A 12,248-nucleotide genomic window follows, 5' to 3' on the forward strand; every position below is an offset into this window, starting at 1 on the left:
CCCCCAAGTAACTTGTTGAGCTCTTCGTCGTTTCTCACGGCTAGCTGCAAATGGCGGGGGATGATGCGCGTCTTCTTGTTGTCTCGGGCCGCGTTCCCCGCCAGCTCCAGGATTTCCGCCGTCAGGTACTCCAGCACCGCGGCCATGTACACCGGCGCGCCGGCCCCCACCCGCTCGGCGTAGTTGCCCTTGCGCAGCAAGCGGTGCACTCGGCCCACCGGGAACTGCAGGCCGGCGCGGGACGAGCGCGACTTGGCCTTGGCGCGGGCCTTGCCTCCCTGCTTTCCGCGTCCTGACATTACGGCCAAAAACGCAGTTACAGCTTCTTATTCAAGGAGAAGGAAGTGGAAAGGAGAACCAATTTGGTGTAATTTATAAGAGCTACCGGGTGGGGTGAAGGGAAGTAGCCCAACCAGACAGCCAATAGGAAAGCAGAAAGCAGCTTCTTCGTTTGCATCCGGCACTACGAGGAAATGACGGATTTCGTAAGTACCTACCAATCGCTGGGAGCCACATTAAGCCCCTTATTTGCATGCCAGGATTTTTAAAGAAAGAAAGCTTTCGGACCAAACGCTGTTTTGTTTCGCCTTTTACTGAATGGCATATTTTGTTTCCATCTTAGAGAAGGGCGGGGGGGGGGGTGTCTTTTTTTTTTTCCAGTTAAGAGCTAGAAGGGAAATCCTAAGAAGGACCCAAAAGGCCTGCAGAGGGCCTCCAGCAGAAGCAGAGTTGCTCCACTCAAGGGTACGGATTCTGAAGCCGATTATCCCCTTGAGCCTTAAGTTACCCTCCAAGTCCCGCCTTTTCGGTCTCTTCACAGCCAGACTTCCAAAAGAATGTTAGTAAGGCCGCCCGCTTTCTCTGCAATTTAGTCGTGGCCTTCGGTGTGGCTTCGCCCCACCCCCAGCCCCCTACGCTCTTCGGAATCCACTGTAACCAAGGACCGGTTTAGATTTGTCTTCCTTCTCTCGACCTCCAGGAGGCATCCGATACCGCCTTGAAACTTGCTCCCTTGGCTTTCAAAATGTCCTCCGACTTTCCTCCTCCCGCTCCTTTTCCTCTACTCGTCCCTGCGTTCCCGTGTCTGTCTGGTCTCTGCCTCCTACCCAACACCCCCCTCCATCCTTCACTCTTCCCGAGGAGTCTTCCCACTTCCATGCTTTCAATTATAGACATCCAGATTTGCTCCGGAAGTTCAGACCCTGACACCAAACTGCTTACTGGGTACTTCAACCCATTTATCCCAACAATTCGACCTATCCAAACGCGAACTTATCTAAAAGACCTCCAGTCGCCTCTGTTTGCTCTCTTTCCCTCAATTACAACCTAAGCCGGAATCTACACTTAACCTGCCTCTCAACAGCATATCCGGTCACTTCCCTAACGTCTCTTCAGCCTTTTCTCCGTGCTCCTGTCTGCCTCCTCATCGCTCTCTTAGACTTCAGCAACAGCCCTGCAGACTTGTTTTCCTTCATCCTCCAGTTGCCTTCTGGAGAAGTCTTTCCTGAAAATTTTGTTCCTTTCTCCTCAGCTTCCCAACCTGGAGTGTTCTACACCCCTCACACCATTTGCACCCTCTCCTGAGTATCCCATAAGGACAGGAAGTAGAATACTATAGAGAAAAGAGTAGACTTAAATCCTATTCCTTGAGCCCATTTCTGATCTCTCTTTCATCCTCACCTTTATTGAACTGACCTTTATCAAGTACCTGCTACCTACCAGGCAAAGGGGATATAGGTTGCTGAAACTAGAAAATAGAGGAAATCTAAACTCTGGAAGTTAAAATCAGCTATCTGTAGACATTATCCGTGGTAAGCATGCTGGTATAGATTGTGAAACACCCAAGTTCAATCAAAGGCTATGGGAGTGTTTTTTCAATAGCAGAATGTACCTGAAGGTGATTCTAACCCTATCAGCTTTATCACTGCAGAAGATGCCTGTGTTAATAGAAAGATGTGGTCCACATCGAACCTAAACAGGGCAATTACAGTTGGAATGTGTTGTTTCTCCAGCACTAAGAATGTATATTATATGTCTGCTAGACACAAAGGTTTGGGCTATTATAGAAGGGTCCTTGGTTGTGAAAACATCAGCCTTTTCTCACAATCTGGGTGAAACAGTTCTGAAGACTGTCTAACTCTCTTAGCTCAGATTCTGGGCTCAACCTCTTTCCAATTATTCTACTTCAAGATCAAAATATGAGACTGAGAAGGGATGAGCCAGTTATGAGAAGATATATCACTAGAGGGTAATGAACTTGCATTCTAGACTATTCATAAGTTTCTTGTGTGTTTTGTTAGTGTGAGTCTCTCCCCAGTAAGCCAGTACACTGGAAGTTCTGATAGCGTCAACTTTTCAGACCTACAGGGTCTGAACCCAGACACTGGGGACCCCACCACAACTCTGGCACCTTGAGAGTTCCTGCTTGAGGGGGCAGCTGATCTCCCCCTCTCTTTGATCTCTGATCTCTTTTTTCCTTCTATCACGGTGACCCTGTGCTATTAGGAAAGGTGAAGGGCAAAGAGATTATATGATGTAGATGTGATTGTTTGTATCACAGATAAGGAAAGTGAGGCTCAGAGAAGCTAAAGCACTTGCTGAAGGTGACACAGCTATTTACTAAGACATGATTAGAACTCAGGTCTGCCTGACTCAAAAATTGTGCTCTTCATCACTGCATTCACCCTGCTTCACTCACTAGATGTTGAGTGAAAAAAAAATCCCAGTTGCCTTTTTGTTAAAGGAAGTAAGACCCAGCCTGTTTGTGATGGTGTACTACTTTTACGGGTGGCCTGCTCGATTTCATATTTTTATTAACTTACACAGCCTCCCTTTCCTCCTCTATTAAAGAGAGGAAGAGAATGAGAGAAAATTAGATTTAGTGTTTTAGATTCCATCCAGTTGTAAAAGCTTATTAGATAAGTCTAGAATAGACCAGTGTCCTACAAATTATACCAGGCTCAATTACTATCTATTGCTCCCTGGAGCTCTTTTCCCAGTGTTCTTACCAGAGCTATTAAAATATGAAATCGAGCAGGCCACCCGTAAAAGTAGTACACCATCACAAACAGGCTGGGTCTTACTTCCTTTAACAAAAAGGCAACTGGGATTTTTAATTTTTTTTAACATTTTCTTTTTTTTCTTAAGATTTTATTTATTTATTTGAGAGATAGAGAGAGAACAAACAGGAGAGGGAGAAGCAGGTTCCCTGCGAGCTGGGAGCCCAACGTGGGGCTCGATCCCAGGACCCTGAGATCATGACCTGAGCTGAAGGCACCCAGGCACCCCGCAACTGGGGTTTTTAAACCAAGGCAACTGAGTCCCTTCCCAGGCAATCTAGTTAACCAAACATTTAGTTTGCCTTCTCGCCGCATTCCACCATTCTAACCATAGTCCTCTCTCTTCCCCCCCACCTCTCTCTTCCCCCCTTGCTGCATACCATTCAAGCAAGGCCTTTCCACAGTTACCTACCATTGCACACACAGTGGCCTTTGGCTAGAATGCTTCATCCTCCTCTTGACCTGGCAGAATCCTCCTCATCCTTCCAGTCAGCCCAGACATCACCAGCTCCTTCACGAGGTCTTCCCTTCTCACACACACACAGCCTCAGTGTACCCACTTCTCTGTTCAGATCCTGCTGGTAGCACTTACTCTGTACTGCGCTTTCACTCGGCTCTCACTTCCTTTCTGTGACCACCTCAAGGGAGAGACCGTGTCTTTTTGAATCTGAGTCCTTAATTCCTTCTACCTGGCTCTTAATAGGGTAATTAAATGTTTTTGACTTGAATAAATGGCATTACACTCTTAGGGAATTAGTGTCTTCTTTTCAATAATCTTTCTCTTTACTCAACAACCACTCTCCAAATGCCGACTACAAACAGTAGACGGCGACAGCCAGAGTGATAGAAGATATACTAAAAGCTCGTCAATTAAACAAAAATAATATAGCCAACCGTAATAGAGTTGTTAGAATAAATGAGAATAAACGTAAAGAACCTAGCATGGAGCCCGGAACCTGAGAGGGCCCAAAGCTGTATTAGGAGGCTGAAATGCTTAATGGTTAAGAGCCCAAATTCCACAGCCTGACTCTGCATTGTTTACCAGATCTGTGACCATGGGCAAATTACCTAACCTCTAAGGGTCTCTGCTTCCTCACTGGTAAAGCAAAAGTTATAACAGTGGCTACTTCATGGGGTTGTTGTAAAAATTTAAAACAGTTCATAAATGTAAAACATTTAGAATAGTACCTAGCACCAACATAATAGGGGCATTCCAAAACTCTTTGAACCAATTTGTCATTTCAAAAATAAACATTAGGTTTATCAGATGACCTAGCAATTCCACTCCTGGATATACAGCAAACAGAAGTGAATGTCTGCATGCAATAAAAAGCATGTACCAGAATGTGGTATATTCATATCCTGCCATACCACACAATGAAATGAGCAAATTGCTGCCACGCACATGGATGAATCTCACAGACAATGTTGAGTGAAAGAATGCAAACACAAATGAATTCATGCTACGTGATTCTTTTTATATGAAGTTTAAAAATGGGCAAAACTAATCTATGGTGATAGAAGTTCGAATAATGGTTACCTGGGGCAGGGTGGTGTTGACCTCCCTGGAGCCTTCAAGGTGCTGGAAATTTTCTGTATCTTGATGTGGATGTATTCATATGTAGAATTAAACTGTACACTTAAGATTTATAAATTCCTTATGTGTAAATTATACATCAATAAGCACAAATTAAGTTTTCCAGGAACAAATATTGAAGTAGTCATCATGTAGGGAAAATGAGTATTTTGTTGGACATCCCAATCCTCATGTCACAGATTAGTATTTGTTTTTTGTTTTATTTTAATTACACATGAGGTGGCCACCATAATCTCTTGGTGTTTAAAGCCTCTAAAAGCCTCAATCTGGCCATGACAAACCTTCACTACATAGTAGGTATCTTTATGACTATGTTTATATTAGAAACAAAGACATTAAGCTTGCCTTATGGAGTTTGCAATTTACAAAGATTTTGTTCGTTTTTGCAACAGAAATAATAATGTCATCAGCCCTCTCTTCATACATTAGTTCACATATCTATCCAATACATTTAACTGAACATCCAGGTATGTCAACACTGACCTTGACATAACACATTTAGAACATCATGAATATAGGGGCGGAGGTGGCTCAGTCGGTTAAGCGTCCGACTCTTGATTTCTGCTCAGGTCATAATCTCAGGGTTCTGAGATCGAGCCCCAAGTCAGGCTCGTGCTAGGTGTGGAGCCTGCTTAAGATTCTCTCCTTGTGCCCCTCCGCCCCACTTTCATGCTCTAAGAAAAAAAATAATAATAAAATAATTTTTAAAAAGAACATAATGAATACATTCCCTCTGCCCAGATCTCTCCACATGGTTAGTTCTCCCTAGTCATTCAAATCTCTGTTTAAACCACCTCCCTAGCAAGGCCTTCTTCAACCACAGCCTCCCATCATTCCCCATCAGTCACTGGATTAGCAAGCTGCAAAGCCCTGACCAAAAAACAAGTCCTATAGATTCCATCTCTTTAGCAGCATTCTGATCAATTGACTGCTCTCTAGCCCATCTCCTGCCTTCACTCAGATTCTATCTTTCACCAGATTACTGCCACCAGCTTTTCTACTCTTCCTGTTCCTCTAATACATTCTTCTACATTCTTCTGGAAAATTGGATTCTTTCTCATCATACACCCTCTCCCGATGTGATTCCACCACCCTTACCCACTTTCCCACCCACCTATCCAAGATAATCTCATTCCATCTTCAATAACCCCTGCTTCAAATACACTTCTCAGATGCTAAAATTAGTAGACAAAAACTTAATGAGAAACAGGATAATACATAGATTCAAAGTATCACCCACAATTACAAATGGAAAAAGAATAATTTTACAATGGTGAAACCTGAAAGATAGCACTTTACTAAATGATCAGAATTATCACCAGCAATGAGACATATCAAGTTATATGCCCACTAGTATGGTTCGCTGAAAAGGACTCAATATCACTTCTGCAGTATTCCTGCCAAAAATGCGTATCCTAAGTCTGAATCATAGAGAAATACTAGAAAAACCCAAATTGAGGGACATCACAAAATAAATGGTCTGTACTCTCCAATAATGTCAGAGTCATAAGAGACAAAGACTAAGGAACTATTTCTGATTAACAGAGACCAAAGAAGGCACCTGGGTGGCTCCGTTGTTAAGCACCTGCCTTTGGCTCAGGTCATGATCTCAGGATCCTGGGATCGAGTCCCACATTGGGCTCACTGCTCAGTGGGGAGTCTGCTTCTCCTTCTATCGCTCCCCCCTCCCATTCTCTTTCATTCTCTCTTTCTCTCTCTCAGATAAATAACTAAAATCTTAAAAAAAAGGAAAAGAGACCAAAGAGACATAACAACTGAATACCACATGTGATCCTGGATTGGATCCTGAACCAGAACATTTTTTTTTCATTTTATACAAAAGAGATGCTAGTGGGGAAATTAACGAATTTTGAGTAAGAACTGTACATTAGATAATAGTACTGTATCAGTGTCAATTTCCAGAGTTTGACAATTGTGGTTATGTGAGAAATGTCTTTTTTTTTTTTTTTTGAAACTAAATACACATTAATAAATATAAGAGTTCTTCAGAGAGGGTCGGTTGCCTGGGTGGCTCAATTGGTTAAGTGTCTGACTCTTGATTTCAGCTCAGGTCATGATCTCAGGGTTGTGAGATTGAGCCCCTCAACAGGCTCTGCACTGGGCATGGAGCCTGCTTAAGATTCTCTCTCCCTCTCTCCCCGACTTAAAAAAAAAGGAGTTCTCCAGAGAAAGACCCATAGGATATATATGGAGAGAGAGAGAACGATCTATTATAAGGAATTGGCTCACATGATTGTCGAGGCTGACAAGTCCCAAGATCTGCCAGGTGAGTCAGCAAGCTGGAAACCCGGGAAAGCTGATGAAGACCTGCAAACAAAGAGAACCAATGCTACCGTTCCAGTCTGAGGTCCAGCAGGTGGGGACCCAGGAAGAGTCGGTGTTTCAGTTTGAGTCCAAAGGCAGGAAAAAGGCCAGTGTCCCAGGTCAAAGGCACCCAGGCAGGAAAGAACTCTCTTCTTCAAGGAGGACCAGCTTTTTTGTTCTATTCAGGCCTTTGACTGACTGATGAGGCCCACCCACATCAAGAAGGGCAATCTACTTTGCCCATTTAAATGTTAATCTCGGGGCGCCTGGGTGGCTCAGTTGGTTAAGCGACTGCCTTCGTCTCAGGTCATGATCCTGGAGTCCCGGGATCGAGTCCCGCATCAGGCTCCCTGCTCGGCAGGGAGTCTGCTTCTCCCTCTGACCCTCCTCCCTCTCATGCTCTCTGTCTCTCATTCTCTCTCCCTCAAATAAATAAATAAAATCTTAAAAAAAAAATGTTAATCTCATCCCAAAACACTCTTACAAAAAAAACCCAGAATAATGTTTGACCAAATATCTGGGCACCCAATAGCCCAATCAAATTAACCACTGCAGCTGCTTAGAGGTAAATGGGGCTTTATCTCTGAAACTTATTCTCAGAGGGTCAGAAAAAAATTATGTGTAGATACATAGAAATAAAGCAAACATGATGAAATGTTAACATTTGGATAATCTGCGTATCAGGATGAGGGCTTACGTATTGGAAAAACTCAATTTTTCACCTGTGTCGGGGAATACCTCAGTTCAGTATGTCTCCTGTGGGTTTCGTCCCTGTGAGTCTCCTTTACTAGTCACATAAAACACTTCACTTCCAAATGTGTGGTTTTTCCCCACACCAAACAATTTTCTGCAACACCAGCTGGGTGGCCTACAATTTAATTCAGTTCTGACACCATCTACCCAGAGATAGCATCACATCCCACAGGTCACAGGGCTCAGTCCCACAACACTGCCCCCCCGCCCCCCCCACATATACTTCAGACACCAGCTGTGAGCCCAGGTTGTCTGTCACCAGTGCTCCTGACCAACTGACTATAAATTAGGGTTCCAATGACCCCCTCCTTTGGGTTCTATTAATTTGCTAGAGCAGCTCACAGACCTCAGGGAAACATTTTACTTAAACGTTTACCGGTTTATTATAAAAGGATATGACAAAGGATACAGATGAACACCCAGATGGAAGAGCAAGGGCGAGGTATGTGGGAGGGGTCTCCAGCACGCCACTCTCCCAGTACCTCCACATGCTTGCCAACCCAGAAGCTCCCCAAACTCCATACTTGGGATCTTACGGAAACTTCATCACATAGGCATGATGGATCATTAACTTCATTTTCAGCCCCTCACCCTTCTCAAGAGAATGGGGGCAGGACTGGAAATTCCAAGCTTCTAATCATGGCTTGGTCTTTCTGGTGACCAGCCCTCATGCAGGAGCCCCCCCTAGACTTGCCTTATTAGAACAAAAGACACTCCTATCACCCATGAAATTGCAAGGGTTGCAGGAGCACTGTGTCAGCAACTGGGGTCAAAGACCAATATTAGAACAAGAGATGCTTCCAGTGTTCTTATAACTTAGGATCTTACAAGGTTTTTAGGAGTTCTATGCCAGGAACCTGGGCCAGAGACCAATATATATTTCTATTATCTTACAGGGACATATAGGAATTCTTTGTACCATTTTTAGGATTTCTATAACTCTGAAAGTATTTCAGAAGGAAAGTTAGTAATAAAATACACACGCACATAGAACCATATATCCAACTCGATATCTCTTCTAAGATACCGTAAAGACACTTCAGACTCAAGGCCCAAACTGAATTGGGCACCTAATCTTCCCCTTCACCACCCTTCAAACTGGGTCTTCTTCCAGTATTCCATATCTTACAGAACAAATGCCATCCATCCAGATGTACAAACCTGATAAGTCATCCTTGACACTTCCCCACCCATAACTAACCTATCACCACATCCTGTGGATTTTACCCTCCTAATACGTATCTTGTAGCCACCATTTCTCTCCACCTTCACCTCCACTGCCACCACCTGGGTCCAAGTCATCATCATCTCTCACGGAGCCTGGTACAAGTAACCTCCCATCTGGCCTCCCTGCTTTCACTCATACCTCTCCGACAATTCACACTGCAGCCAGCCATCTTTGCAAAATACAAATTTAAAGACAGCTTAATGCAATGCATGGTCCTTGACTGGCTTTCCAAAAATAAAAAGCTATAAAGGAAACTAATGAGACAACTGGGGAAATCTGAATATCAACTGTATATGAGATAATAATATTATATGAATGTTTAATGTCTTGGGTGTGGTAATGGTATTGTGGTTATGTAAGAAAATGTCCTTGTTTTCAGAAGATATATGTTGAAGTCAATAGCGGTACAATGTAAAGATTTTTGCAACTAACTCCCAAATGACTCAGCAAAAATAACAATTATTTTATTATTGTTATTATATACATAAAATGTCAAAGAGAGACAAAGCCAGTCTGGTAAAATGTTGTCAGTGAATCTAGATGAAGGGCAAATAGGGTGCTCAGTTTACTAATCTTGCAACTTTTCTGAAAGTTTAAAAAAAAATTTTTTTTAAGTTTTTTTTTTTTTAAAGATTTTATTTATTTATTCGTAAGAGACAGAGAGAGAGAGGCAGAGGGAGAGGCAGGCTCCCCACTGAGCAAGAGCCCAATGCGGGACTCGATCCCAGGACTCTGGGATCATGACCTGAGCCGAAGGCAGATGCTTAACCATCTGAGCCACCCAGGCACCCAATTTTAAAAATTTTTTAAAGGCTAGGGGAAAATATGTCATTATGTTCAATTTCTTGAGTGAGATAAGGATATTGTGGTTATATAGGAGAATATCCTTGCTCTTAGGAGATACATGTTGGAGTACTTGATGGTGGAATGTCTCTGCCATCTGCAACTTATTTTCAAATGCTTTGACCAAAAAAAAGTATATAAGTATATTTTTAAAGTAGGTATATACAAAGTACTTGAATATATATGTATAAGTATGTAATATACATAAATGTAAAAATAGTGAAAGGTAGATGTTGCTTTGGATTCAGTTTTTCTGCAGGTTTCACATTTTTCAAAATTAGAAGTTGAGGAAAATACTGTGGAATATATGGAGAAATAATCGATAAAATATTAAAGATACAAAATAAAATACAAATTGAAAACTTACATATCATCTTAGAAAAAAGCTCATCCTGTTACAACCCTGCTTAAAACCTTCACTAGCTTCCCACTGCTACCAGGATAAAGACAAAGCCACCTAACAAGGCCCACAAGGCCCAGCCAGTATGGTCTGGCCCTTGCCTCCTCCCAAGCAGGCTTACCTACTCACTCACTCCTGGTCACCATCCTCTCTCCCGCCGCGGCTCCAACTACACCCCAAGTAACCCACTCCTCCTAAGTTCCCTCTCCTGGCCTTTGCGTGTGCAACTACCACAGCCTGACTATGAGGAACTGAGCCAGGGGCTTTCGAGCTGTCTCTTCGAAACCATTCCCCTAAAATCTCCTCTCCGAAGTTTCTCTGCGCCCCCAGGTCTGGGTGACATGACTCCTTGGCATCCTGTTCTCCGTCCCATCATCGCACTTAGCACACGGTATTGTAATTGCCGGCTTACTTGTTCGTCTTCAGTGTTCTGCAAACTTCTCGAGGACCAGGCCTGCTTTATTTCCCAGTCTCCACGACTGGTCTGCGCACAGTAATTATGTGTGCAGTAAATGGAATGAGCTTCCATTTTCTTGTATGTAAAATAAAGGAGTTCAGCTAGATGACAATAAAATGTGTCAAACAACAGCAGTCCCAACTGAGCGGGAATTCCTGGATTTTTTGCATCTCTCTGCTTCATGACCTAAAAGCACCAGTCGCCAAAAAAAAAAAAAAAGACTACAGTTCCCGTGAGCCCTCGGGGCATCACGTGACGCCTGCCCGTTCTACCATCGCGTAGCCAGGACTCCATTTCCCAGCGTGCCTCAGGACGCGACGACCGCGTTTGTCCGAGACCTTCAGGAGTCGGGTCCCTGAGCCCCAGCTGCGGTAGCCAAGGCTGAGCGGAAGGTAGAAAGGGCCCACCCTGGGATTAGAGGGGACACTGGCTCAACCACAAACCCGGAGTTGTACATACCCTGCCTTTGCAACCTCCGGCCCACTCCCTGCTAAATGTGCCTCTCGCGGGCCCTTTCCAGTCCCTCGTCGGCCCTCCGCTGCCCTCGGCTGGAGGCCCAATTCCCCCACGTCACGCAGAGGAGAGGGTTGGTGTCTGGAGTCGAGGCGGGCGGCCTGCAGGAGCGGCTGGGGCTGGGCGGCTGGTGAGACGGGGCGCTCACCGGGTGGGAGGCCCTGACCCTCACTGCTCGGGTCTTGTCTCTGCGGTAGCCGATGCTGAGTGGGCAGCTGGTCGGGTGCCTGTTCTCCATGGCCGGTCGCGTGTGTCTGTCCCGGAGCAGCGCGGGATTGGGGACCATCGGTCCCGTGGAGGCCGCCATTCGCACGAAGTTGGAGCAGGCCCTCAACCCCGAGGTGCTGGAGCTGCGCAACGAGAGCGGCGGCCATGCAGTCCCACCGGGCAGCGAGACGCATTTCCGCGTGGCGGTGGTGAGCTCTCGCTTTGAGGGACTGAGCCCCTTACAACGGCACCGGCTGGTCCACGCTGCCCTGTCTGAGGAGCTGGCTGGGCCGGTCCACGCGCTGGCCATTCAGGCGCGGACCCCCGCCCAGTGGAAGGAAAACCCTCAACTGGACATGAGCCCCCCTTGCCTGGGTGGGAGCAAGAAAACTCGGGGAACCCCCTGAGCCCCAAGAGAGGGAAGACCAGGATTCTCATGGTTTGGAATAAACTACGGGCTTTCCTCCCTTCAATACAGTCTGGTATTTGTAAGGGATAAGGACCCTTGGGTCCCATTCAGCCAGCACATACATATTCTCTGGAGATGGCAACTCATTTCAGATCCAAGCTTGCCCGAGGAAAGAGTAGAATCACTCACCACTGCCTTTGCCCTTTACTATTTAGGAAAAGCTGCCCAGGCATTTCGTGTTAAATTGTGACTAAGGAACCACCAGACCTGATGAGTTGGAAATAATCCTGTACATTAAAAGATAAATTATCATAGGAGATACACTGCTTTGTGTTATTAATGGCCTGTTGAATCAGTGCTACAGATGTTCTTGGGAGAAGAAAGATACTTGTAGCCTAGGGTAGTCATGAAGGGCTTCACTGGAGGGAGTGACCTAATTGGATCTTGACAGGAAAGC

General features: G+C 44.9%; 2 protein-coding genes across 3 annotated transcripts; one reads left to right on the forward strand and one right to left on the reverse strand.

Annotated features, from left to right (window-relative positions):
- Nucleotides 1–5: 5 nt before the first annotated feature.
- On the reverse strand, nucleotides 6–330 carry LOC102744100 (histone H2A type 2-B; the record flags this gene model as incomplete). Its single annotated transcript, XM_006750169.2, has 1 exon — nucleotides 6–330. A coding segment is annotated over exon 1 (294 nt), but the record flags the coding sequence as incomplete, so codon positions are not given.
- A 10,615-nt stretch (nucleotides 331–10,945) lies between these two features.
- On the forward strand, nucleotides 10,946–12,108 carry BOLA1 (bolA family member 1). Of its 2 annotated transcripts, none has more exons than XM_006750166.3 (2): nucleotides 10,946–11,054; nucleotides 11,373–12,108. In XM_006750166.3, the coding sequence occupies exon 2, from the start codon at nucleotides 11,376–11,378 to the stop codon at nucleotides 11,787–11,789; it is 414 nt and encodes a 137-aa protein (XP_006750229.1). In that variant the 5' UTR covers nucleotides 10,946–11,054; nucleotides 11,373–11,375; the 3' UTR covers nucleotides 11,790–12,108. The 2 variants fall into 2 exon arrangements, with proteins under 2 accessions (XP_006750229.1, XP_081671984.1); XM_081815858.1 differs by lacking the exon at nucleotides 10,946–11,054 and adding an exon at nucleotides 11,061–11,248.
- Nucleotides 12,109–12,248: the final 140 nt, after the last annotated feature.

This window comes from Leptonychotes weddellii, chromosome 4 (genome assembly GCF_054177405.1).
Source record: "Leptonychotes weddellii isolate Sample4059 chromosome 4, ASM5417740v2, whole genome shotgun sequence".
Taxonomy (NCBI): domain Eukaryota; kingdom Metazoa; phylum Chordata; class Mammalia; order Carnivora; family Phocidae; genus Leptonychotes; species Leptonychotes weddellii.

Bases quoted from the DNA above. Each gene is read 5' to 3' on its own strand.
- BOLA1 (XM_006750166.3), top strand. From the start codon at position 11,376: ATGCTGAGTGGGCAGCTGGTCGGGTGCCTGTTCTCCATGGCCGGTCGC.